General features: G+C 40.9%; 2 protein-coding genes and 1 non-coding gene across 7 annotated transcripts in view; 1 reads left to right on the top strand and 2 right to left on the bottom strand.

Annotated features, from left to right (window-relative positions):
* Positions 1 to 9752, top strand: part of Mpp1 (membrane protein, palmitoylated) — a 21284-nt gene extending 11532 nt beyond the window's left edge. The window contains exons 6-12 of the mRNA NM_008621.3: positions 1533 to 1729; positions 3323 to 3429; positions 5171 to 5251; positions 5819 to 5899; positions 7084 to 7286; positions 7484 to 7558; positions 8642 to 9752. Coding sequence (NP_032647.1) covers positions 1533 to 1729; positions 3323 to 3429; positions 5171 to 5251; positions 5819 to 5899; positions 7084 to 7286; positions 7484 to 7558; positions 8642 to 8818 — 921 coding nt within the window. The 3' untranslated portion in view covers positions 8819 to 9752. The remainder of the gene's footprint in view (positions 1 to 1532; positions 1730 to 3322; positions 3430 to 5170; positions 5252 to 5818; positions 5900 to 7083; positions 7287 to 7483; positions 7559 to 8641) is intronic.
* Dkc1 (dyskeratosis congenita 1, dyskerin) lies at positions 9709 to 23631 on the bottom strand. 5 transcript variants are annotated; one of them, NM_001359413.1, is made up of 16 exons: positions 23358 to 23631; positions 22771 to 22897; positions 22584 to 22651; positions 22116 to 22202; positions 20932 to 21023; positions 20538 to 20722; positions 19391 to 19455; positions 18926 to 19052; positions 18365 to 18495; positions 16920 to 17063; positions 15025 to 15145; positions 13713 to 13831; positions 13104 to 13207; positions 12235 to 12313; positions 11181 to 11306; positions 9709 to 10789 (listed from the first exon to the last, which is right to left on the bottom strand). In NM_001359413.1, exons 8-16 carry the CDS (start codon positions 18954 to 18956, stop codon positions 10724 to 10726), a joined length of 921 nt encoding a protein of 306 aa, NP_001346342.1. In that variant the 5' UTR covers positions 18957 to 19052; positions 19391 to 19455; positions 20538 to 20722; positions 20932 to 21023; positions 22116 to 22202; positions 22584 to 22651; positions 22771 to 22897; positions 23358 to 23631; the 3' UTR covers positions 9709 to 10723. The 5 variants fall into 5 exon arrangements, with proteins under 5 accessions (NP_001346342.1, NP_001346340.1, NP_001346341.1 ...); NM_001359411.1 differs by having other exon boundaries at positions 22771 to 22852; NM_001359412.1 differs by lacking the exon at positions 22771 to 22897 and having other exon boundaries at positions 22116 to 22250.
* Gm25520 lies at positions 17959 to 18076 on the bottom strand. The gene has a single exon (XR_003953177.1). It is a non-coding gene; the product is annotated as a small nucleolar RNA SNORA36 family (small nucleolar RNA).

Genomic DNA, 23631 nt, shown 5'->3' with positions numbered 1-23631 from the left:
ATTTTGTGGAAAAAAGACATCTTCACAATATCCCCAAAGAAGTAATAACAGCAGGATCCTTCTCTATTTCTCAATATTGAAGACAAAGTTTTAGTATTACATTGTAAAGTATGTTGGCTGCGGGGTTTTATTTGTTTGTATTATTTTAATTCTGTGTCTCTGTGTGTATATGTGCGTATGAGTTCAGGTGCTCACAGACGTCAGAGGTATCAAGATTCCCCTGGAGCTCGTTATGAGCCACCTGATATAGGTGCTGGGAGTCACATACAGGTCCTCTGAAAGAGCAGTCCTTGTCACCTGAACCATCCCTCTAACCCCAAGCTGTAAGGCTTTTGAAGGTATTTATTAGTCTCAAGGAGATCCCTTCTGTTACAAGTTCATTAAAATTTTAATGTTTGGATGTTAAATTTTTTCTTTGTACCTAGTGACAAAATCGTGTGATTTTTTTTTTCTCTACTTTTTTTCCCCCTTTTTTTTTTGTTTTTTCGAGACAGGGTTTCTCTGTATAGCCTGGACTGTCCTGGAACTCACTCTAGAGACCAGGCTGGCTTTGAACTCAGAAATCCACCTGCCTCTGCCTCCCAAGTGCTGGGATTAAAGGCGTGGGCCACCACTGCCCGGCTTTTCTCTACTTTTTATGTTTATGTTAATGTCACAACTTTTGTGTTGCTGAACTAGATTCTGCTTGATTGTGACTCCTTATCCTTCTGATGAATTGCCCTGTTTTTTTGTTTGTTTGTTTTGTTTTGTTTTTCGAGACAGGGTTTCTCTGTATAGCCCTGGCTGTCCTGGAACTCACTTTGTAGACCAGGCTGGGCTCGAACTCAGAAATCTGCCTACCTCTGCCTCCCGAGTGCTGGGATTAAAGGCGTGGGCCACCATCGCCCGGCTGTTTATTAATGTTCTTATTTCACATGTTAGCAGGATTGCCAAGGGCATTAGATATTCTATAAATTGGGATTTCATGTTACATGGTAATATACTTAGCAGCTACTTAACCATTTATCACAGATAAATTAAAATGTCTTAGGAAATAAAATTTTTTTCAATACTTTGCTCTTATAAATAATGCTGAGATAAACATACTTATCCACATAAGCATGATTTATATAAGATAAATACATAGTTTGATAGAAGGTAGGGCAAAGAATGTCAGTATTTGAAGATGATGGACACATTCATATTGCTAGACTGTCTGCTAGAGAAAGATATATCAACTTTACCATATTTTTGAGAGTATTTTCAGACGGATGGTAACAGCTCTCTCCTCTGAGATGGACAACTCAGATTCAAGAGCTGACAACATGGTGACCCAGAAAGGCATTTCATGAGAAATGTCTTCTTGTTAAAAAGATCAGTTTTGATTCTTCTACAAACACAGCAGTATGTACTTAAGAACACTTGAACAATTCAGCTGCACATGTGCCTACCATTTTTGCCTCATTCTTGCTCATTTCCTTATAGTGGGACTTTTTACGTACATGCTCTAGTGTTAGTGTTTTTCCTGAGGTCTTATTTGCCTTCTTTTACAGATGTTCATGAGAGCACAGTTTGACTATGATCCCCAAAAGGACAACCTTATTCCTTGCAAGGAGGCAGGACTGAAGTTTGTTACTGGAGACATTATCCAGATAATCAACAAAGATGACAGCAATTGGTGGCAGGGGCGGGTGGAGGGCTCCTCCAAAGAGTCTGCAGGATTAATCCCTTCTCCTGAGCTACAGGAATGGTGAGCATGTTTGTACTGGTGGAAAGCCCCTGCAGTAGCTAATTGCTTAGCTTCAGAAATCTGCTGTCTTGCGTATATTTTCCATATCTCCATATGTTCTAGTTTTCTTTACATAATAGATGAGGAAGGGTCCACAGGAGTTGATAACGGTTCATTGAAAGGACATTTGTTTCAGGGAAAGGAGCCTTTTATTGGCCTGTTTCCTTAAACACTCTTACCAGTTACAGAGCCCTATTCCTTGTTTCCCATATCTCTTCAATCACTCAGTACTGTTTCTAAGAAAACTTCTGAAAACAGTCACATTTTAAGTATGTGTCTTTTATACATATTCTTGTCCTCTAGTCAGGTTGCTGACTTAGTGAAAGGCTACCACACATGACCATAGAGTGGTAAAAAAATCCATATTCATTGTTGACCTCCTTGTAGAAAATGACATCAGAACCTCAAAGAGTGCAAGTTCCTGTACCAGACCTATTTCTTTCTATTATGTTTTTGAGATTATAATATAATTACATCATTTTCCCCCTTTCTTCCTTCTAAACTTTTCATATATATTTCTTTGCTCTCTTCAGAATTCATGGCCTGTTTTTTCATTAGCAGTTGAATATATATACATACATACATACATTCTTAATATACAAATTCCTAAATATGTAAGTACAACCCACTTAGCTGTCTATCGAGTGCCAAATGGTGACCCCTGCAAACATATAGAGGCCTTTAGTTTGAAGTTAGAGTTCTGCTTGGTCTCATTTCCAATTGTAAAAAGCACCTAACCACAGGATGTGTTTTGTATAAATAAATGTTTATCATTAGAACAACAGAAGAAATACAGTACAAACCTGGAAGATGTTGGTCAAAACCTGGAGTATGCTGTCTATAACTTCTGGGCCATTTTTAGAGCTAACGCCTGGTGAAGAACATAGTAAGATCAGGAAATGCAGATAGCTAAGACAGACTCAGGAGAGCACAAAGTGAAACTGAGGCTTACTAATGAGGCATGAAATCAATTTAGTAGACTACAACATACATTTTTTTTTTAATGAGAGTTAGATATTGTAGCTGAGGCCTGTAATTCAGAATGCTCAGAAGACTAAGGCAAGTTCAAAGCCACCTGAGCTACATATTAAGACCCTGGCTAAAAACAAAAGCTGATTCATAGAAACATCAGTATAGATTACACACTAACAGGTGGTATTGTTATTGAAGCTATTGTTTCAGTCATATATATGATTCTGTGTGCTTTATTTATAGATTAAGTTGTTGTAGATAATATATTTCTTATGATGAACTGAGTGTTAGCCCAATTTTCCAGGTTTTACCTCAAAGGTGGAAGAATGGTCAGGCTGCACTAAGGGGAGGATATCACTTTTTCCTCCTGAAAACATTTGCACTGCCTTGTGCCTGGGTGACCATGTAAAATTATGAAGAAAGGAAGGGAAGTGTGTGAGGGCATCTCTGCCTGAAGAATTTTAGAGTCAAGGAACTGGGTCAGTCTCAAAACTTAACTACAGAAAAGAAAGGAGGTAGCCCAGTACTTCACAGGCCTTTACACTGAGGACCTACTGAGTTTTAGTCGTCTGTTCTTCACAGGAGAGTGGCAAGCGTGGCTCACTCTGCTCCAAGTGAAGCACCAAGTTGCAGTCCCTTTGGGAAGAAGAAGAAGTGTAAAGACAAGTACCTGGCTAAGCACAGTTCCAGTAAGTTTTCTGTGTCCCTCTGAAGAGTCCAAGTAGCATTAGTGTTTCTCCACCTCTTTAACCAGAAGGAAAGAGGTGAGGATGCAGTACATAGTGGGATGTATAGAAAATGTGCCATTTCTTTTGACTTTCCTTTACTCATTTTATTCATAAACTTACTGCTGTCAGAGAGATAATGCCAGTGCATATTCATGAAAGCTAGTGGTCTGTCCACACCTACTCATCACCTCACCTCTCAAGTAACAAACTGATCAAGTCTTCCAGACTTTTCTCCATTCTTATCTTTATTCTGCTGATTCAGTATCTACAGAGGAATGGTTCCAGTACCCACCCAGTGGTTATCAAAATCAACAGATGCTCCAACACCCTCAAAAAAGGGTGTAGAATTTATATAGGACTTATGTATATCCTCCTTTGAAAATTTTAAGCAAGGCAGAACTGCACAGTGAGACCATGACTGAAAAAGAAAATCTTGATTTTTTTCTAATACAATGAAAATGCTGTATAAATAATTGCAGTATATTGTTTAGGGAATAATGAAAGAGAAAGTCTGTATATGTTTAATATAGATGCAAAATATTTCAATTTGTGGTTGATTGAATCTGAGGATACAGGGCTCATGAATACGGAGGGCTGAATTTCAAGTGGGTTGCTGATAATAAATGAATACCAATCTATAATTTATTTAATGTTTCCATCTTGTTCGGAGCATTCAGAGACAGTGACAGATGCATGAACAAATCAAAGAACCCAAAGCTACCATGGCAAAGGCATCTGTGAAGGAGTAGAGGACCGTTTGTCTAAGAGCCCCTTTTCCATCTTGAATGGTTGGCTCAATATTGGTTCTGTTCTCTAAAATAAGGGATGTTAGAGGGTTTACAGTGATGATATTGATTGACCTCTAAGTGGCTGTGAGACACCCAAGTTAAATGTTCTAGAGAGATTGAATCTGTGTTGGGGATAGAGAACTGTTACAGTGCTGAGACTGAAAGAGACTGAAAAGGTCAGGTCAAAGGGATACAGAAAAGAACATAGAGTTATAAAAAAAAGCATATAAAATCAGAATCCTATGGACTAGCCTACAGAGCCATGTAAAAAGTTCAGATGGGGGATGCTGAGAAAACCAAATCATAGACCTAAAAGAACCACATGCATATGTAATACAGAGTGAGCCTGCTCTCACATCCTGTTCTTCAGTTTATCAGCACCTCCTCCAGCTGCTACAGCCATTTTGCTAGCATATTTAATGAGCAAAACATTATTCCTCAGTAAGTTTGGATTCCGCTTGGAATTGTTTTTCACGGCATAGTCATGGAATTGAGCTAGAGTTTGGTGTGTCCAGTCTCACTGCTTAAACTCTAGCCCCTGCAGTTTTTTTTTTTTTTCTCACCTAACGTTCTAGATAGTTCATTCAGAATTAAAATGGGGTCATGTCAGTCCTTTCCTCGGAATTTTTATGGGAAGTACTTTCTGCTTTACTTTCTTATATATCATTCTTCATCACATAGAAATATCTAAACATCCCTCCCAGCAACCCCCCTCTGATTTCATGTCCATGGTCTCTCTCCCTGCATTTTATTTACTTTTTTGTAGACAGGGCCTCAGACCTTGGATTATAGGCATGTACCACCACACCCAACCTTCCCTTCTTGCTGGATCAAGTGTGTCAACTCCTTAACCCCAGCCAGTGCTTTATCACCCCACCTCTGAAAATTAATGATTTGATTTTCTTTGTCTCTAGTTTTTGACCAGTTGGATGTTGTTTCCTATGAGGAAGTTGTTCGGCTCCCTGCATTCAAGAGGAAGACCTTGGTGTTGATCGGTATCTTTTTACTGCTCCTCACCAATTTGCTAATTCAAGAGCACAATTCTGTCTTTATTTCCAATCCCATGTTATATGTCTACCCTTCTTCAGGAAAGGCAGTAAGGAAGATATGTAGTGTGGTCTCTTAGATACCTCACATAGCAGTTATAAAGAACTTCTGGATCCTACAAGTAATCTATCTGGATCCACTTCATACTACACGGTTTTCTACTGTTTTTAGCACATAATTCTTTTATATTAAGTTTGCTCTTTGTCTACCTGTTTGGATGGCTTAGGGAATAAAAAGAAAACTCCCCAGTAGCTAATTCCTCTGAAGAAATAGCAATTATGTTCCATATCTTAACTCTTAGGCCTTAGAATGACTTCCCACTCAAATGGATACTACGGAATTGAAGCTATTTGGTGACCCCAAATCTTGACAATTGTAATGACTCAGTTGCAGCCTTGTTACAACACCGAACTGTTTGAGCACTGGGATATAGAAATCCACCTCCCATTCCTTGTCTTATCCCCAGCAGTGTTTCTGAGTGAAAGTGATGGAAGCCTTTCTTTATCCTCACACAGGAGCCAGTGGGGTGGGTCGTAGCCATATTAAGAATGGTCTGCTCAGTCACAATCCAGAGAAGTTTGCGTACCCTGCCCCATGTAAGTATTTCTCAGGAGCCTAAGGGTCAGGCAGAAATGTCCTGTTACAAAATTTAGAATCAGTGTTTTTCTGAAATGTCACATGTTTTTGTTCTTGTTATTTTATTTCATATATTTAATCATGAAAACTGAAAATTTGGGGGGTTGGGGAGATAACTCTGTCAGTAAAGTTCTCGGAAAGTATGACGTCCTGATTTCAGTCTTTGGAATCCACATTGAAGAGCAAAGGAAGGGAGGGAGGGAGGAAGGGAGGGAGGGAGGGAGGGAGAGAAAGAGGGAGTAGGAGGGAGAAGGAAAGGGAAAGGGAGAGGGGGAAGGAAGGAAAAATCACACATAAAACACAAAATATTTGGAAATGTAATATATACTTATAGGGCTGAGGAGATGGCTGCTAACCCTAACAATATGAATTTAACCCTCAGAACCACATGGTAGTAGAACTGACTCCCACTGGTTGACCCCTGACTTTCATATGCACATCATGGCACTGGCACACACCCACACACACACACACACACACACACACACACACACACACCCTTGCCAGGGTTTTCAATGTGCAAGTTGAGGGAAAGAAGTCATTTTAGAGACAAGTGTCTGGCGTGGAAGGTAAAGATGGTTCATCATAGGATAAAAAGAGGCTGGGAATATATAATTTATCTCTGCACTAGAGTGTTACTCTTAACATTTTAACTTTTTTAAAGAATTATTTATTACTCAGTATTATTATACAGTATTATTATGCAGTGTGTGTACTCATGCCACAGCATGTGTGTGTGTGCACTCATTTTATAGCATGTGTATGGAAGTCAGAATACAATTTATAGGAGTCAGTCCTTTCCTTCCACCACATGGTTTCAGGTTCTCAGGTTATGAGCCTTCTGTGGCAAATGCTGAAAAATTGCCAGCCCCAACATTTTAACTTTTTAACAAAATGTTTAAACAAAACCATTGTGTTCTTTCCATGTCATAAAAACAAAACAGTGCTGGAGAGATGGGTAGGTGGGGGTATTGTATCTGTACTACCTTCCAGTACCAATCCTTCAGTTCATGAGAAAAACATCTCTATTATATTATCTGCCCCAAAGATGGGTAGAGTTTCCATATAGACATTTTGAGTCAGTACACTAAAAGATAGCAAGGACCAAGAAGAGCTCATCAAGGATTTGAGTTCTTATACACAGATACAACACGGCCACCAAAGAAGAGTGAGGAAGATGGGAAGGAGTATCATTTCATCTCAACAGAGGAGATGACGAAGAACATCTCTGCCAATGAGTTCTTGGAGTTTGGCAGCTATCAGGGCAACATGTTTGGCACCAAATTTGAAACAGTGCACCAGATTCATAAGCAGGACAAGATTGCCATCCTTGACATTGAGCCCCAGGTATGTAGGCATAAAAGGGCAGGAACAATGGTTTCAGCCATGTAATGAGGGACGTGAGCTCCTGGAAATCTTGCTTCCTAAAGTTTTAGTGGGGTCAGCATGATACAAATTGGTATTGGGATTTAACACTTATTAGAAGGAATACATTCTGACAGACAACTGGGTTGTTTGTTTCTCCTTTTCTTCCCTTTTCCTAGACCCTAAAGACTGTTCGGACAGCTGAGCTTTCACCTTTCATTGTGTTCATCGCACCTACTGACCAGGGCACTCAGGTGGGAAAGGGGTCACATGGGTGGAGGTCCACACCTTTTAGGTCATTGTCAACTGTTTTTTCCAAGGCCAAGAAGACAAAGGGCATGCATATTTTATTCATTCCAGAGTTATTCAAGAGATTAGTTATTAAATAATTCAATTCTAGTCATAGTCCTGAATGAACAGTTCTAATGGCTGAGACGGACAGTTAAATAAATCCTATTTCTTATATGATATATACTGATGTGAAGCAAACAGAAGGAGCTGTGAAGGATGGAGGTGGTACTAGATCCATCACAGGGTGCAGTGTGGCTACAGTGGGAAAGGAGCCTGCTTGTAAAAGTGGCTGTTTCCTCTTTAACATCATTCATAACATTTTTAAAAGAATTGGTTAACATTTTAGAAGAATGGCATTTTCACTTTGTTTTACTATAAAAGATTGTTTCTTACTATTGAGAGTCAATCACTGCAATTGGGAGGTGAAAGGAAGAGGATCAGGAGCTCAAGGCCAGTCTGGAGTTCAAAGGCAGTCGAGTCAATAAGACTGCCACACACACTTATTAAAAGTTATTTGTATTGCTTGTATATCTGGCCATATCCTTAGCTCATGTTTCCATTGAGTTAGTGACTTCATCTAAGAATTCTATATTATGGTACTTCCCTGTAATGAAAGTTACAAATATCCCCACCACCACTATGACACATATTTCTCTATCCTTTTGCCTTTATGTAGTTAACTGACCATTGGAGCCAGAGGCTTGAGACTTGTCAATAAACTTTCTCCCTTATCCTTGGATTATAGCTGTAGTAGTTGCTAAAATGGCTTTTCCATAAACAAAGGGCTAAAACTAAGTGAATGCTAGTGAAGGCTGTGCTAGGTAATTAGGGTTAGTTTGGCATTCATTAGAATAGTTAAGTGGTTCTCAACCCCTTTGGCAAACATTATATTCTTAATTGGTTACCTAGCAGATACTAGGCCACAGGATGGATCACCACCATGCAAAAAAACAGATGGGGAACCAGTTAATGTAAACTTGTTTAAATCTTCCCTTTGCTGCTGTGATTAAAGACTGCTGCTTCATCTATGGCTTTCTTCTTTGCAGACTGAAGCCCTGCAGCAGCTGCAGAAGGACTCTGAGGCCATCCGTAGTCAGTATGCTCATTACTTTGACCTCTCTTTGGTGAATAATAGTGTTGATGAAACTCTTAAGAAATTGCAAGAAGCCTTTGACCAGGCTTGCAGTTCTCCACAGTGGGTGCCTGTCTCCTGGGTTTACTAAGCTTACAGAATTGGCAAACATGTTTCAGCCAGCATTTGGAATGCCACCTCCCCGCACCCCCTCCCTTGCTTAAGCCAAAAGGGTTGCTTCAACTTTTAGCTCTGCTGTTTTCTTACTCAGGCTCCTAAAGGGGTGAAGCTTTCCTACTATCTACATTTCAAAATGATCTCTGGAAAATTGCCATAAGAATAACCAAATGCAATGCTACATAGATAAACCAACTGTCCCCCTGAAGCCTGAGCTCCTTTGCTTTCAACTATAGAATGTCTTTTTACTCTGGAATAAATATCTTCTGAAAACTTTCTAAAATGCCAAAATCAAACAGCTGTGCAATAGAATGTCTGCTGTAGGGAAAATCTTCCAAAGCAATAAAAATGCTGCTGTGTTAAAGTACCCGTGACCCTGTAACTCCATTCCCAATCTTAACCTTCCAAGCAATGACATTAACATAAGATCTCTGGGAATTACCTGTCACTGCCTCTATAGGTCTGGTATTCACAATGCACAAAGGCGTCTTCTCTAGGACTTGTTAAGTCGTAAGAGAATGGTTTAAAACATGTTACAAAAGCAGGGGCTGTTTGGGCATTCTATACCTGCCTATGCTATTAACAATTTCCCCTAAAACTTGTGTTTATATTCTTGGTTTTGGGCACATATTTAAGCAAAGTTCCCTGCTCCCTCTGCAGTCAACACCAAAACTGGCAGTTTCCTACCTGGAGTACCTCCAACCTCTTCACAAGCCCAGTACAATATAAATGCATCTACCCCTTTCCTCTTAACCCTGGATTAGTAATGATCTCCCTTGAGAGCAGATAGGCCCCAGTGCCAATGTAAGAAAGACTCAGAATTAGGAAATTTAAAAGTAGCCAAAGGAAAAGCAAATTCAAAATAGGACATAAACCTCAGACTTTTAATAAAAATATTCTCTCACTTTTGTTGCCAGTCCAAGATTATCATAGTAAATCTAACAGGAATACTTTTTAAAAAAAAAAAAACTACAAATTACATTCTTCAGCAATGAACAATTCCATTCTGAACAATTCCATTCTTTTTTTTTTCTTTTTTTGTTTTTTTGTTTTTTTTTTTGTTTTTTTTGTTTTTTGGTTTTTTTGTTTTGTTTTTTGTTTTTTTGGTTTTTTTTTTTTCGAGACAGGGTTTCTCTGTATAGCCTGGACTGTCCTGGAACTCACTCTGTAGACCAGGCTGGCTTTGAACTCAGAAATCCACCTGCCTCTGCCTCCCAAGTGCTGGGATTAAAGGCATGCGCCACCACGCCCGGCAATTCCATTCTTTAAAAGAAAACAAATAGGAAGGTACAGGAATGCTTTGGCTTCCATAAGAAACACAAGTAGCCATATAGAGAAATCCTGTTGTACACAAAAATACAGAGTACTAGCCTAAATATCATAGATACCACCAGGCAAGGTTAATACCTGAATAGAGCAGTCCTCATAGAACACTGGAGATAAGAGTCCCCCAGTGAACATAGTTCAATTACATTTTTTCTCTCACAGAAGGTTCTATACCATTTTATGTAGCAGATTTAATTTTTACCAACTTTTTAAAAAGCAAAGTAGGAGAGGACTATCTATGGCATTGTTGAAAATGCTCATTAGTAAATAGCTGCAGATAGTTACTAGGCCATGCCATGTCTAAAGGTGTGGCTTCCTCAAGCAAGCAGAGGGGTTGGTGGCAAAGGCCTGATTTTATCTCTCATATCCTTAAAACAGGACAGGATGGGATGAGATGGCCACACCAGCTAACCACTGAGGTCACAAGTGGCAGCTAAAAGTATACCAGAACTTTCTACTCTGGGACCTCTGTTCTCCCTCAACAAAAAGTTTTTCCAATAAGGCTTTTCTTTTTCTTCCCAGCTGGACATAATGCTTCCAGAAGTGGCTTAAACTATTCAGACATCTCTTCTACCACTTTTACTTTCTTCTTCTTTTTCTTTTTGGTGGTGTCGTTGTCCTAAAGAAAGAGAAAGTAAAAGTAAGTTCAATGTACCCACTGACAAAACATTTATGACTACTGTTCCCAAAAGAAATCTGACAAATTGCACAGTCAAGTCTGTTCAAAAATCTAAGACATTTGGGGTTAAACAAATTTTGCCTGTGACCTTCTCGGTGAAGTCTTAGAGAGATCTACTTAATACACCTTCCCTACCCAGCAGCAACATAATTCAACCATGATCCACTGTTCTGAAAGGCTGGGTGCCCCTACTTCTGTGTCCAAGAAGGTAGACAAGGCAAATCTAGAACACAGGGCAGCACCAAAAAAGGCAATGGTAGGAACCCCACTCTCGCACAATTCCTGTCAAAGACTCAGCTGACACAAAGGCACACCCATGGTTCACACATACCCCATCTCCAGTTTCGCCCCCACTTTCTAGCACAGTTTTGGGCTTCTTATCCTTCTTCTTCTTCTTTTCCTTCAACTGGGGAACTGTTGGGGTCTCATCACTTTCACTCTCACTATCCCGCTTCCTCTGTGTAAAAAAAATTCACATGAAGTTAGAAATGTAGGAAGTTACCAAGAAAGATTCCACGTATATTCAATGGTTTTGTGTCTATAAACTTGAATAGTGTCTGATTTTCTAAAGATTTGAAGACAGTATCTCACTAAATAAAAAATATAGTAAGCCATGGGGCATGATGAATGTGCCAAAGCAGCGTTGCGTATAAAAGACCCTGAGAAATTGTCTCAGTGAGCCAACTCCAAGACTTAAGGTGCTCTTTGACAACTTGCAAGTTCCACCCATATAGCTCATTACTAGTCACTCAAGACAGCAAACATACCATTTGGGGCTCTAATGACAGTGGCCCCCAGCCTTGGTTACTACCACATGCTTCACTCTTGTCCTTTAAACAGTGAGTTAGCATGGACTAGAAATATTTTTTTGGTTTCTGACAATTCTGTTCCTCCTGAATTTCATTGAGGCCTCTGCTTTCAATACACTTATGCTACCTATTTAACCCAGGGTAGAGTCAAAATATGTGTGACACATTCCACACAAGGTTATTCCACTCCACACTGTGTCACAGTGGAGGTAGGAACCAAGGTAATTGATTCTTAAGTCCATACTCCCCCTACCACAGACACAACACAAATGCTACTGAACCAAACAAACATCCTCAAGTAGGAGATAGTGTGTGTAGAGCACTGCATGGATAAGCCTGCCTTACTTGCTAGGACTTGTGGCTAGACTACCTTAAACACTGGTGTATCTCTTTAAGCACACTTCTTTCTTTCCTTTGTTGTTTGTTTTTGAGACAGTGTTTCTCCATCTGTCCTGGAACTCACTCCTGTAGACCAGGCTGCTTTACTTCTGTCTTGGAAGTACTGGGATTAAAGGCATTCGCCACCACCCCACCCAGTTTGAAGCAAGCACCTTTCAAACAGATCATGCCACTCACTTTTATGACATTTACTGCTTCAGCAGCTAACTGAGGGGCTTGTACTGCTTCGGTAACCAGTGTGTTCTTGCCAGAATCACTGAAAGACAAAGGTAATATGAGGTTAGATTCATAGAAGAGTTTTCCATGGTGGTCCTATTATATCTTATCATGCCCCTTGTTATTCAATGATACTGGGCAACCCTAAAACCCCCAATTAAAACACTGATGCTAGACAAAAGAACCAACAGTTGGTTTTACAGACTGATTATCTCCACAGTCCATGCCCTGACTACTAGTACTTACTGACCCAGGTTTCAAAGAGCCAAGCAAGGGAAAGAGTGAGCTGCATTAGGGCCTGTGGCAAAGCATTTAGCACTTATCCCAAATAAAACCGTCCATCTCCCCTTGGCTGTGCAGTTTCCTGTACTCAAGTGTACTACATTACCCCAGTCCCCCAAAGCCCATCCTTACCACCCAGGCCCACATCCAGAACTTTGAGTTGGTCTATTTCAACATCTACCCCATCTATGAACTGCTGCAGCACATAAAAGGGCTGGTCCTGCATATCTAAAGCTGCAGGATCTCCATGACATGGGGCACCAACAGAGAGGAGTCCCAGTGAGGAGCCAACATTGATAGTGTAGCAGAAGCCAGAGGCCTCAAACCAGTCCAATGATTCATTGCAAGTAAAGATGTAACACACTGTAACACACTACAGCTTCCAAAACTTTTTTCCTTATGGGGGTGGCAGTTGCCTTGGGCAGAGGATGGATATGAAGGCATGGGGAGATGAGTGCGCTTGGTGTGTATGATGTGAAATTCACAAAGAATAAAGTTAAAGAAATAAAATAAAGACAATGGAATAAACCAACAAACTCCATCCTTACCTATAGTCAATGTAATCCTGTTTCCATGTGGCAGGGGTATTGTCTGTGGGTTTGCCATGCTTGTCCAGAAGGCCCTGCTTGATCATCATCTTCTTCTGACTTGCCTGGAAGCATTCCAAACATTAGACTACTGTCAATACAGGAAGTAGCCATTATGATTATAGACTACAGCTTAGACCCAGTCTGCACAGACTATCACAAGCAAGGTTTCTTACATATTCTCAGCTTCACACCCCTTACAAAATGTCCTGAATCGTTTGTTCCCTCTTCTCTTATTGTCATCAATCTCTAACCTATTCTTCACAATAGCTGAAGTGGAAAAATCTTGCCCAGATCCATGATGAAGTTAAAACTTTCACTGTGGATACTCTAGGAACCAAGAGACCACTCCACATTTTTGACAGTCATAGTTCACAACCCCAGTGAGATTAAGTAATGCCCAAAGGTTTCTCTTAACTAGAGGGAGAATCTCTGAAGTCTAAGACAGGGCATGCCTCTGCTCACTGACAATAATCTAGAGCTTCAAATATGGCCAACAAAGACCTGCATTTGTTGGTACTTATTAATGCAAATACAACCCAGGAAGGGCTATAACCTAGTACCACTGACCTTTGGACCTAAACCCCACTTGCGAGGATAAGTGTCTCTCTCCATGATCACCCTCTTTATTTTGGCTACTATACCATGGTCACAGGTAGAAATCACTGCTGTAGTCATCAATGCAATTGCTGCAGGGATTAGAAAGAAAAAAAAAGAATATTTTGGTAATAAATGATTTCTACTGGTTTATGCCTTTTTAGAACTCTTTAAATCCTAAGCTCTATTACCTTAACTGGGCTTTCCTTTGCTCCGGATGTATGGAGAAATGTCTCCATCACAGAAAGAAATACTTAAAAGTACTTAAAATACTGTTAAACTTAACAAACTAAAATACACTTGCCAGGTGGTGGTGGCGCACGCCTTTAATCCCAGCACTTGGGAGGCAGAGGCAGGCAGATTTCTGAGTTCAAGGCCAGCCTGGTCTACAGAGTGAGTTCCAGGACAGCCAGGGCTACACAGAGAAACCCTGTCTCAGAAAACAAAAACAAACCAACAACAAAAAAAGAGAAGTCTCTAAAATACACTTAACAAAAGCAACTGAAGAAACACCTAACAAGAAAAAAAAAAAAAACAGGTGCAGGAATGACACACCACCCTCAGGTTTATAGAACAAACATTTCAAGTTTTTAGAATCTCTGTTCTGCTATATATCAGAATGGACCTTTCACAGGTGCCTTCTCACAGAACTGATACAGGGACCCTGGTGACATGACTTTTTTTCTGGTGAAAATTAGGATTATTAAATGAACAGCTTGGACTTATTGAGAAGGCCACAGAGCACAGCAAGTTGCAAGGGATAACCAATTCAATAGTAGTTAAACGTTTACAAATTAAGTCACTGATAACACCTGATGTTAATAGTAGTAGCTCACACCTTTAATCCCAGCACTCTGGAGGCAGAGGCAGGCGGAACTCTTTTGAGTTCAAGGCAGCCTGCTCTACAGAGTGAGTTCCAGTACAGCAAGTGCTACAGAGAAACCGTCTTGAAACACCAAAAACCAAACGTCACTGATACTAACTACAAGTTACCAGTCAGCAAACCAGGAATGAACTAAAGGCTCTCCTTTAATCATCACAGACAACTGTCACTACTCTTACTTGTGGAGTTTCACTAGACAGCCAAGAGCATATAAATATATAATTCCTCTTTAATCTGTATTCAACTAGTCATTCCCTTTATAAATTATTCATACAAACCCCAAGAGACACCATGATTATATAAAATCAAGGGACCCTGACATGGGACTGGCCCACAATGAACCTAGCTTTGATGATGCAGAGATTCAGTTCCAGAAATAATGAGGGCTACTCCCTTCCTTACCCATGCAGATAGCTTCCCCCTTAGTAGTAATGACCACAATCTCCTGGTTGACCTCAATGCCATCTTCATATCGAAGAAGACCAGGAAGCATGATCTTGGCCCCATAGCAGATTGCATTCACCTATGGAGAGAACACCACACATGAGGGCCAAATGCTATCCATTATCCCCTTTCCACTTCCATACCAGAATAGAGGAAGTAGCTTTATAGTGGGAAGTAGTATTGCGTCCGGCTCGACCGGCAAGAAAGACGCAACAAACCAGAATCTTCCGGCAAGAGCTTTATTGCTTGCTTCTCAGGAAGATTCCGAACCGGGAAAATGGCGCTGCTTTTATAACCCGCAGCGTGACGTTTCAGCACCTGATATGGCGTGACAGCTCCTGGTTCGTTGCTTGCCCATCACCCCACTATTACACCCGGAGAATGGGAGTGACTAGGAGTGAATTCACTCTCGCACCTGCGTACAAGGCTTGTTTACTAGTTAGGCACAGCGGAGGCCCGCGCCATCTTATAATGGCGATTGCTCGCGGCACACACGGCTCTCCTCAGAGATTACTGGCGGCACTCACGCGATTGCTCGCAGCACGTACCAGCTCTCCGCAAAGTAGGACTAATAACACTGATAGTCCACTGACTACAGTGAAGTACAAAAGAACATAGACCATAACAAAAACCTATCATGTGCTAACACTACTCTAAAAATTTCACATATGCTACAAAATACTAAAGAAAACTTTACAGGTGACTCAGCAAGTCTGGTGGCCCATCCATATTCAATAAAAGATGGAAGGAGGAAACAGACTCCACAAAATTATACTGAGCCCCAAACATACATTGCAGCATGCATGTGCTCACGCGCATACATCATAACAGATACATAATAAAAATAAAAAATGTTACCCCTCTTTCTTCACTGATTATACAAATAGGTTATTAAACTCGACTTTTATCATGTGGCCCATGAGCATTGTCATCTGGAATAAAACCTGGGGGCTGGAGAAATGGTTCACTAGTTAAGAGCACTTGCTACTCTTGCAGAGCACTTGGGTTTCTGAGCACCCATTTCTAGGCTATCATCCATATGTAACTCTAGCCCGAGGGGGCACAATACCATTTTTTCTGACCTTTCTAGATAACAGGTATGCATGTGGTATAGACATACACGCAAACAAAATACACATAAAACAAAACAAACCCATTTCTCTGGTCTTGGGGGCCAGAGAAATGACTCAGCAGGTAAAGGTACTTAGCCTAATGCCTGACTACCTGAGTTTGATTCCTGAACACACATGGTGAATTGAGAGAATCAACTCCTACAAGTTATCCTTGACTAACCTCCATATGCATGTGTGCACACATATATACAGGATAGCATTCGAAATGTAAATGAAGAGAATATCTAATAAAAAATTGAAAACAAAAAAACAAAAACCCAAAAGCTGCCTCAAGAGTTTTCTATCAAAGTGTTCCAGAGAACTGCTCTTGAATCTTTTTCAGGAAAATATAGTGCACTTACTAGAGATGAAGACTCAAAACAACTTGCTAAGAAAATTATACCAGGCCTGATAATGTGCTTCAACAGAAGAAAGCAGCATTTCATTGAAATCCTTACAGAGTAAATAACATCTCTGAAATGCTCCAGGCCCAACCTTTACCTATTGAAACAATTTGTTATAGTAACTTAAATAAATCAAGATTATTTTAGGCACAGCCAGAAGAAACAAATTAAAAGAGGGCAAATTCTAGATATCACTTGGGGGAGGAGAGGGGGAGGAGAGGGGGAGGAGAATAACCACAAGGAAAATAAAAATACGATAAATATGATTTTACAATGCTAGCATCTCATCTTTGGAGACACGTGCTCTGAAAACATTGACTTTTACCCCATAACTTACTGCACTATCTTTCATAACCAGACGTTTATGAGATGTCAACAGCTTTTCCAAAGGGTAAACAACACGCCGCAAGTAACTCTCATCCTTATGGTTATCATACAGCCACTGAGCATCGAGTACATCATGCATTGTCACCATGTGGTCCTGAAAGGCAGTAAGATATTAAACTCTGAGACTTCATACTGTATATCTTCTTCTGTCCATCAGACTCCTCCTAAGCTTTTTTTTCCCCCCCAGACAGGGTTTCTCTGTATAGCCCTGGCTGTCCTGAAACTCACTCTCTAGACCAGGCTGGCCTCGAACTCAGAAATCTGCCTGCCTCTGCCTCCCAGTGCTGGGACTAAAGGCCACCACGCCTTGCTGACTCCTAAACTTTTTACAACTGAATATAACTATAAATTGTCTTTTAGTCCAGGCTCATCATAAGTCTTTAGAATCTCCATAAAATATCTGTACATGTTGACAAATTAGATCTAAGCAGTCAATCCTTTTTTTTTTTTTTTGTACTGCTTGGGATGGAACCCAGGTGTTTACAAATGGTTGCCAAATGCTCTAAAGCTGCATTAACACTCTCAAGATCTAAGCAAGACTGGCATAGGTAGAATAGGAAAGAAATGTATGAATAATACTCTCTACCCAATCCATCCATCCATCCATCCTTCCTTCCTTCCTTCCTTCCTTCCTTCCTTCCTTTCCCTCCCTCCCTCCCTCCCTTTCTCTTCCTTATTTTTTTCCTGAGACAGGGTTTCTCTGTGTAGCCCTGGCTATCAAGGAACTTACTCTGTAGACCAGGTGGCCTCCACCTGCCTCTGCCTCCCAAGTGCTGGGATTAAAGGCGTGTGCCACCACTGCCCGGCTACCCAATCATTTCTTTGCCAATTTCTTATTTATTTTTTTTAAAGACTTTATCTATTTTATGTATATGAATACACTGCAGCTGTCTTCAGACAAACCAGAAGAGGGCATCTGATCCCATTACAGATGGTTGTAAGCCACCATGTGGTTGCTGGAATTTGAACTCAGAACCTCTAGAAGAGCAGTTTGGTGCTCTTAACTGCTGAGCCATCTCCCCAGCGCCCTCTTTGCCAATTTCAATGTCCCGAAGTTTAATTCACAGAACATGAAAGCTGCCCTGAACTGAACTAAACAATATGAAATCTTTCCTAAGATGGAAAGCAGACAGAGTTCTATGTATGATTTCTAAAGCCCTCTAGCCCCAAGTCCAGCGGTAGTGGCGCACACCTTTAATGCTAGTACCAGGGAGATAGAAGCAAGTAAATCTATGAGTTGGAGGCCAGTCTGGTTTATAGAGGGAGTTCCAGGACAGAGAGGGCTACACATAGAAACTCTGTCTCAAACAATAAAACAAACAAACAACACAAGAAAAAACATCAAAAATCCCCACAAAACCCAAATCCCAAACTTCTAGTCCCACAACTGCATACCTTTTCACTCATGACTCCAGAACGCACCCTCCGAAGTTCCTGCATCTGACCACCAACTCCCAGTAACAAGCCAAGGTGTACGCATAGTGTCCGAATGTAGGTGCCAGCTTCACAGCTTACCCAAAAGATTCCTAAGACAAACACCACACACACAGAGAGAGACAGAGACAGAGACAGAGAGAGAGAGAGAGAGAGAGAGAGAGAGAGAGAGAGAGAGAGAGAGAGAGAAGTAAACACATGATTTTCTTTTCAAACCTTGGGCGTGATGGAGGCTGATTTTAATCTCAAGAGGCGGAGACAGGTGGATCTCTATTGAGTTCAAGGACAGCTTGAATTGCAAACAGCAATTTCCATAACAACCAGAGCTACTTAATGGAGAGACCTAATCTAAAACAAACTAACAGAAAGACATAGGGAACAGACATAGGGAATAGAGTATGACTACACAATGTACTCAAAAGTTTCTACTACTAACAAGAGAATCCCTGATAATATATTATCCCCCCCCCACCTGCTTGTGGATCTAAAGCAATTCAGCTTGATATATATCTAACAACTCACCTAATCTTCTCTCAGGATCATATTCTATCATTTTGCTCTCGTAGATAGTCCTCACTCGAAGCTGCCTCTTTACTGCAGCAATAAGTGGGGGTCGCTGAAACAGGGCACCTGTCAGAGTTTCTAGGGCCTAAGAACAAAGCACAAACAAAAAATTATGTGGGCTCATTTTAAAATAAGACAAAGGGGCATATTTAGGGAGTTTAAGAACATAATTCAAATACAAAGTTTTCTTTCATAAAATTAGTTCAGTTTCTTCTTTTTCAACTACGAAGGGATAGCTCAGCACTAATCAGAATGTCCTTCACAGAAAAAGCATGGCTAGAAGGCATCCCTAGCACCAGTCATTCATCACCCAGGAATCTAGGACAGCCCATTCAAAGAGCACAAGAGACACTAGCCAGGAGAACTTTCCTGGAGTTCAGAGACCCAAATCAAAGGTATGCTCCCTACAAGTTATAGACTTACCCTAGAAAGCTGAGTACCCCCTTCAATAGCATTGTGCAGCCGGACAATTCCAACATACTCTTTGCCTGAAAAAATGACAAAAGAGTAGTCAGGTGTGGCCACTGAGTTTTCTGTTTTACAAATGTTCTATCACTGCCACGTGAAGTGGCAGAAGCAGTAGGGAATCCAACGTCTGTTTCAGTAAAATCTGTACTGACAGACTTAATGTTGTAGATAGAGAAAAGAAATAAAGACAAATTTTCTTGGGTCAGGAATAGCCCACGCCATGGCTATAACCTAAACCCAGAAGTTTAGAGGCTGAGATGGGATAATTGAGATTTCCACAGCAACATGAGCTACACAGAAAAGCCTTGTCTCAAAAATGAAAGAATGGTCAGACAGTGGTGGCGCACGCCTTTAATCCCAGCACTTGGGAGGTAGAGGCAGGTGGATTTCTGAGTTCGAGGCCAGCCTGGTCTACAGAGTGAGTTCCAGGACAGTCAGGGCTACACAGAGAAACCCTGTCTCAAACCCCCCCGCCCAAGGAAAAAAAATAAAAGAAAGGAAGGAAGGAAAGGATGGAAAAAGCTCGCTCACGTTCACACACACATTTTAATGCTCAATGTGATGGCAGACACAGAGGGAATACCTACTGTAGAGTCTAACAGGAAAATACCTTGTACTTTAAGCAGAATTTTCTTGGGTGAAAATGGGGAAAGGAGACTTGAGATAGAAACATTAGAAACATGACCTGAGTTAAGAAGCAGTAAACATGGCAGGTGGTGGTAGCGCACGCCTTTAATCCCAGCGCTTGGGAAGCAGAGGCAGGTGAATCCTCGAGGCTAACCTGGTCTACAGAGTGAGTTCCAAGACAGCCAGGGCTACACAGAGAAACCCTGTCTGCAAAACCAAGAACACAATAAAGAGCAGAACCAGCAAGCATACAAGTGACCTGCCGCAGCGCTAGGAACAGGACAGTTGATTCAATATCCACATGCTTAGTGTCTCAAACTCTTAAAGAACCACCAGATTTTGGCAGAGAACAACAGAAACCAATTCACACTCGTGCTTTAAGATTTTTTCTAAAGAAATAGTTTCTAAGAGCCAAAATGTAGAAGTGAAACAAGAACAGAAACAAGTATAGCCCCCTACTCTCTCTTTTACAAACCTGCACTCTGTTGTGATTTCACCAAACGAGTGGCTCGTTCAATGCACACAATTAAACAACCAGTCACTTTGGGATCTAGTGTGCCACTGTGGCCAGTCTTCTCTACCCGAAGTATTCGTCGGATCCAGGCTACCACCTCATGGGAAGAGGGGTTAGAGGGCTTGTCAAGATTAATGAAACCGGTCCTAAAATAGAAGAAAAAAAGGTAATCACCTCCTGTTCTTGTCTAAAAAAAATAGCATGAAGACATAAAAAGAAAAGCAAATCACATATTTAGGTTATATATTCAGGACAAAGCTGTTCTAAGCTGCCACTACTACTCCCTTGAATAACAAATAAATTCAGTGAGAGCATCAGTTTCAAAAGACTTTAAGTTTGGACAGAGCATGCCTACCTGATATAGTCCCCAATCTCCCTCTTCAGAGGATTTGAACCACAAGGAAGAGGTGTATAGTGTGCTGTCCTTACATTTAGCTTATCAAAATTCTAGAAAGCAATAACATAAGTTTAATAACATATCAATAGAAGTAAAACAAGAGTCAGTAAATAACACCACCAACCACTGTAGCCCTTCAAGCCCATAAATGTATGTTGTTCCCATTATTAATGACACACTACTAAGCCTTCCTACATACTAGGGAAAACTGCAATACTAGTAACTCACGACACTTGAGAACAAACTTTGCAAGTTATCTTTTGACTTCTACACGTATGCCATGTGGAGCATGCACCCCCAACATCCCACCCACACACTGTAATCGATGAAATAAAAATTTATATTAAATTTATATTTTAAAATCTTCTTTGCTAGATGTCTTAACTTTATAGCTGGTATCCACTTTGTGAAAATTATAAATTTTAGTTCAATGGGTTACTCAATATCACTAATTAAATCCCTAAATAATAACCTATAATTTCTATGACATGCAACCGTAAACTAAGCATGCTTCATAGAATACCTCCTATAACTCCCTGCACATCATCCTAAGAGAAAATAATCATGAGCAATTAATAGATTCAGTGAGGTTAAAAGACTGGCCCATGGCTGGGGAGATGGCTCAACAGTTAAGAGTACTGACTGTTCTTCCAGAGGTCCCGAGTTCAATTCCCAGCAACCACATGGTGGCTCACAACCATCTGTAATGGGATCCAATGCCCTCCTCTTCTGGTGTGTCTGAAGACAGTTACAATATACTCACATAAAAGAAATAATTGTTAAAAAAAAAAGTGGCCTAGGATCACATATACTCTTATTTCAAAGGCGTCTGGCTTCAAAACCCCATGTTCTTAGGCACTGAAACAGTCTACAGGAGTTGATTTCAAAAGTGCAATTGTCTAAAACCTAACAGCAATTGACATTTTGGTGACATACTATATTCCATGCTACATCATTTAAAGTTTTCTAAATGTAAACTATGCTGGCAGTGAGCATTCCTTTTTTGAGACAGGGTCTCTTTATGTAAACTAGGCTTGCCTGGCCCACTGGAATAAAGAGCATGCAACACAACACCCCAGCAGTAAGCATTAACTAGAAATAATATGGAATTCAAGCATCCATCTGATACACAGAAAACATACCTTTAGTAACAAGGGCCACTGAGAAGTGTCTAATTGAGCCACTTTAGATTCTGGTTTGATAAGAAATTCTTCAGCATGTTGTATTTCCTTCAATAGAGCAGAAACATTTCTCAGCTTAATTTTGGAAGTGCATGCCTTTTAAACAAGAGGAAAGGAGGGGTGTGATTTCTGAAACCCAGGTCACTCAACTTTAGGAAGATCAAGTTGAATCCAAATATTTTAACAAAACCATGGGTCTGCTGATGGAGTAAGGCAGAGAAATTCAGGGTCAATAGCTCACCATTTAGCATGCCATGCATGTTAGAAAATTTCTCTGGGAGTTGTATGATTTCAGGTTTTTGCCCGTTCTACATAATGACCACTAAGTACTAGCATATTGATTGAGAATATTTAAAAGCACTTTCCCCCTTTAATGTGCTGTTTACTAAATTATCTCAATCAGTCGAAGCAAAGTAAATTTCTACTCACGGCAACATCATCTTCTTGTAATGGCTTCCGGTCTTTTTTCTTCTTATGCTTCTTTGGGAATGTAATTACTACAAGAAACAAACTCAATATTTGAAGATTTTGAAAACTAAAACCAAAGTTTAAAATTAACTCTAAAATCGGGACAAAGAAAACATTTTAAAGTCTGACATTACTGGAGAGAACTTACGTTTGTGAGGCCAAACACTAGGATGGCTTGGCTGGTAAATGACTCTAGCACGTGTTGGCTTCCCTTCGGGTTCTCCACGTGGCTGTGGCAAGGCCAAATATTACTTAGGGAAGCACTTGTCCACAGGCTGGAAAGTTTCACAAACGAACACTGCACTGTCCATAGGGGCTTGTGATCTCTTAAAGTTTTTCTTGTAGGTCTGAGTTACACTTGCTTCCAACTCCTCTGTTCCTTTCCTTCCTAACCCTTGCTCTGCACCTTTGCTACCCTCATTTCCATAATGTCCTGCCTAGTGCCAGCAGAAATGCTACCGCGTCTCCTTATCACGACACAGTCGCCTCCACGGCTGATGCCTTTGGGAGGGGACCCTGGTAGAATCTTTTGCACGAAGCCAGGATCTAATGAAGCCTAGTCACTGGTCACGAATGCGTGCATTCACAGGTAGAGCCAGAGCCGAGTGGTGAGACAGCCAAACTGCGAGCGGGAACACGGGGAACCGCGGGTCACGATGCAATCTCACTATAACTAGCTCCGGGTCGTGTAGGAGGCCCCACAGGTCTCATGGCACTGCCACCAGAACCTCTTACCTTCTGCATCCGCCATCTTGAACTGCACCGCGTGCGTCCCGCCCAAGCCGCCACAAACTAAGAACTGTAGACTCCTATGGTGTGAGACCCGTCCGGGCACGTCATTAGGACCCGCCCACCGTTGCACCGCCCCTAGCTTGCTGATATAAAAAAGGGACGTAGAGAAGAGGAGGAGGAGGAGGAGGACAGGACGGGGTACGGGGGCAGGAATCTCTACGAACCCGCGGACTGTCTACTCAATCCCATTGGCTGATTCGGCCACGGAGGTGTGACC

This window comes from Mus musculus, chromosome X, assembly GCF_000001635.26.
Source record: "Mus musculus strain C57BL/6J chromosome X, GRCm38.p6 C57BL/6J".
In the NCBI taxonomy this organism is placed as follows: domain Eukaryota; kingdom Metazoa; phylum Chordata; class Mammalia; order Rodentia; family Muridae; genus Mus; species Mus musculus.
The sequence above is the reverse complement of the archived record's forward strand: the minus strand, read 5'-3'. Positions and strand labels throughout refer to the sequence as shown.